Here is a 3,425-nt window from a genome sequence, read left to right as displayed (position 1 = left end):
GAAGAGAGTATTCGAGTTAGGGATGGGCATTTGAAGAAATTTCCTTGATCGAGCATCGCTAGAGTTATCGATCAATTATCGATTAATCATTAACTTTTTTCTATAGGCTATATTGAAATTCCCGTTGGTAAAAATACAAAATGTTTTTATCAATTAAATCTTTATTACAACAATAATGTATGGGCCAAAATGAATACAATAGTTAACTTGAAGACCTACATGTTTAACAGTTTTAAAATAATAAATACAGGCATTATAGGTTATAGATGCGGCGCTCGTAAAGTCCGAACAATGGCAAAGGCTCGCAACAAAAAGATGAGCCACGCCACCCATTTACAAACAATTAAATGAACTACTATCTAAAAGCAATACCTTATTGAACATACAAGGCTAAGATTTCACAGTTTCGACAAAATAACGACTCCGAGAGGCACCAAGCCGAAAGAAAAGCGGAGCGAGAGACGACACATTAAAACAAAAAGAGCGACTCACGTTCGGTGGTGACTGTCCCTACTGTCTAACTCCAGCCTACATATTTTTATTTAGAAATATAAGCATGTTAACATGCTCGGGAGTAAGCCGCGAACGCAGCCTTGTTACTGTCAGTCCAGCAGCAGAAAACACCCGCTCTGACGGGACCGAAGTTGCGGGGATGCAAAGGTACTGTCGCGCTAACTTTGACAGCCTGGGGAACCTCCTCCCATTCACTTTCCACCAGTCGGCAGGGTTGCAATCCAGGGGTGGGGGGGTATCCTTCAGAAAGTTATTAACCTCTGTGTCAATGCCAGTGTCCAGTATAATGGAGTACTGCTCCCCGAGGAGAAGTGCCATAGCGGATGCCCGTGTGGCGGCTGCGGCCGCTCCAGTGTTTGCGCTCCCTTCGTCCGCGTGCCCCCCAGCCTGCTCGATAGCCTCCTGGCCTGTCTCCACTGCCTCTCCCAGTTCAACTAATTTCGCATTAGCAACTACTGTCTGTGCAGGTGTCAGAAAGCTCAGGTGCTTGTGACGAGGGTCCAGCATTGCTGAAAGCATGGGGGCCGATGATACAAATTCAGCAGACTGAACCTGAAAATAAATGATGCGGGGAAATCAATAATCAGAAATAATTGTGCATCTATAATGCTAAATGGAAAACGTATCTAGGCTATCCAATAAGAGGCATGTAAGTATAGGCTATGTTGTAATTCTTATTACTTGTAACATTTTTGCTATTGGGCATATTGAAACTTAACTAAATGTAGCTTACATTCATTCGGGTGCTGAGGGACGACCGCACTTTAGTTTTGAACTCGATAACCTTGGGCCCGTCTCCTTCTTTGCGCATCAGATGGGTATTGATGAGTCCGAAGGTGATGGGATAAGTGTTGGAGATGGAGACGTCCTTCTCCGCAGACATGACGGTGGTGGCACACTTTAGTGCTCTCAGCACAGGCTGCATTTCCTCCATCAGCCGCCAATGCTCATCTTTCAGCTCCAGGATTCTGGCGTCCTGGAGCTTGGTCACGGTGCGGTCCGACAGGACAGCAGCAACAGCCCACCGTTGCTCCACCAGCCGATCGAACATTTCACAGACCGAGTTCCAACGTGTTTTACATGATTGAATAAGCCGGTGGCTTGGGAGGGCCATTTGTTCTTGTTTTTTTTGCAGAGTTTTGCTGGCAACTGTGCTGTGGTTAAAGTGACCAACCAGTTTGCCAGCCGCGGAGATTACCCGATTCAGGTAAAGTGCAAAGCCGTCATTTATGGCCAGCTGGAGGGTGTGGGCAAAGCAGGCAACGGAAACCCAGCTGACTCTGGTTGGACGGTTAGCAGCGACTATATTGGCCGCGTTATCATGTACGCAGGCGATTACTCGGCCTTCAATTCCCCATTGCTCCACAGCCCCATTCAATTTCTCCGCGAGACAGTCGGCTGTGTGACAGCCTGGCAGGCTTTCTGTTAACAGGACAGCCGAGTTCATTTCCCAGTCATCGCCGATGTAGTGGCAAGTGATGGTAATATAGCTCTCAGCTGTTAAAGCTGTCCAGCAGTCTGTCGTGAGAGCAACACTCTCAGCTTTGGCCAACTTTTTAAACAACTCCTCTTTTCTTTCTTCATACTGCGTTTCAATGAGTCTGGTGACTGTGCGCCGTGATGGAATGTGATAGGCTGGTTCCATTATATCCATCAGATTCCCAAAACCTTTGCCTTCAACTACACTTATAGGCAGCATGTCTGTCTGAATGAACTTGCAGATTCCTTTAGTAATTTTATCTGCCCGCTGTGAGTCGCAGCTCCTCCTAGCTAGGACCGAGGTGATGGTAGGTTGAGAGGAGGATGAACTGCCGGCCAACAAGGTCGGATGTGCGTTTTTCAAGTGATACATCATAGTAGTCGTCGCGGAATTATACTTGTACACGGCATCACAGTGTGTACAGTGAACGTCTCCGTTTTTTAAATCGAAGTGGTCCCACGCAACACTTCGCTTGGACCGCTTCATGTTTAGGCTAATCTTGCTTTGCTGGCAAGTTTCCAAATGAGCTGCGTCACAAGTCAACTGCCGCTCATTTGGCTGTTACGTTTTTGTCCTTAGAAATAATAAAACATCGCGCCCTGGTGGTTAGATTTGTTATTTCTCCGTCCTTTTGATCGATAACAATATAAATTGATCGACGCATTTCTTAACGATCAATTATCGAGCATCGATTAATTATGCCCATCCCTAATTCGAGTATTCGCTCCTTTTCCAGCATTCTGTTAATTCGAACGGCCAGGACTGCGGCTGCTAGTTCCAGTCTGGGAATGGTGATCGTTTTCTGCGGGGCTACTCTTCCTTTGCCCATCACAAAGGCAATGTGAATGAGACCTCTGGTGTTAGTGAGTCTCAAGTAGCTCGCTGTGCCATGTCCCACCTCACTGGCATCACAGAAATGATGTAGCTGGGCATCAGAAACTTCTCCGAAGTCCTGTGGCCGGTAACATCTTCTGATGTTATGGGTTGTCAACTGGCTCAGACCACCGATCCATGTCTCCCATCTCTTGGCAACGGCGGGCGGAATCTCTGAGTCCCATCCATAGCTTCCTCTGCAGAGTTCTTGCATTATCCTCTTTGCTGGAAGGACCATAGGTGCAAGAAATCCAAGAGGATCGAAAACAGAGTTGGCCAATGAGAGAATGCCCCGCCGTGTGTAAGGCTGTTGTTTTAGAGAGAGATTAAAGCCAAAGGTGTCTGAAGCAACGTTCCACTGCACACCAAGAGCGTGCTCTAATGGTAGCTCACTCTTCTCCAGGTTGACATCTGCAATTTCCTTCAAAGCTCGGTCCTCTTCTGGGATTGAGGCTAACACATATCTGCTGTTGCTCACCAACTTAGTTAGTTTAAAGCCTCCTGTTGCACATGCCGCTCTGAGTTCACTGACCATACGTATGGCTTGTCGGTCAGAGGT

The 3,425-nt window shown here is 47.0% G+C and overlaps 1 protein-coding gene across 1 annotated transcript; it reads right to left on the bottom strand.

The window, feature by feature from the left end:
- Positions 1-267: 267 nt before the first annotated feature.
- On the bottom strand, positions 268-2,692 carry LOC115555154 (zinc finger BED domain-containing protein 1-like). Its single transcript, XM_030371854.1, has 2 exons — positions 1,247-2,692; positions 268-1,065 (listed from the first exon to the last, which is right to left on the bottom strand). The coding sequence occupies exons 1-2, from the start codon at positions 2,477-2,479 to the stop codon at positions 529-531; spliced, it is 1,770 nt and encodes a 589-aa protein (XP_030227714.1). The 5' UTR covers positions 2,480-2,692; the 3' UTR covers positions 268-528.
- Positions 2,693-3,425: the final 733 nt, after the last annotated feature.

The sequence above is a fragment of the Gadus morhua genome, chromosome 12, assembly GCF_902167405.1.
Source record: "Gadus morhua chromosome 12, gadMor3.0, whole genome shotgun sequence".
Classification (NCBI taxonomy): Eukaryota; Metazoa; Chordata; class Actinopteri; order Gadiformes; family Gadidae; genus Gadus; species Gadus morhua.
Note: the sequence above shows the minus strand (reverse complement) of the source record. Positions and strands in the feature narration are given on the sequence as shown.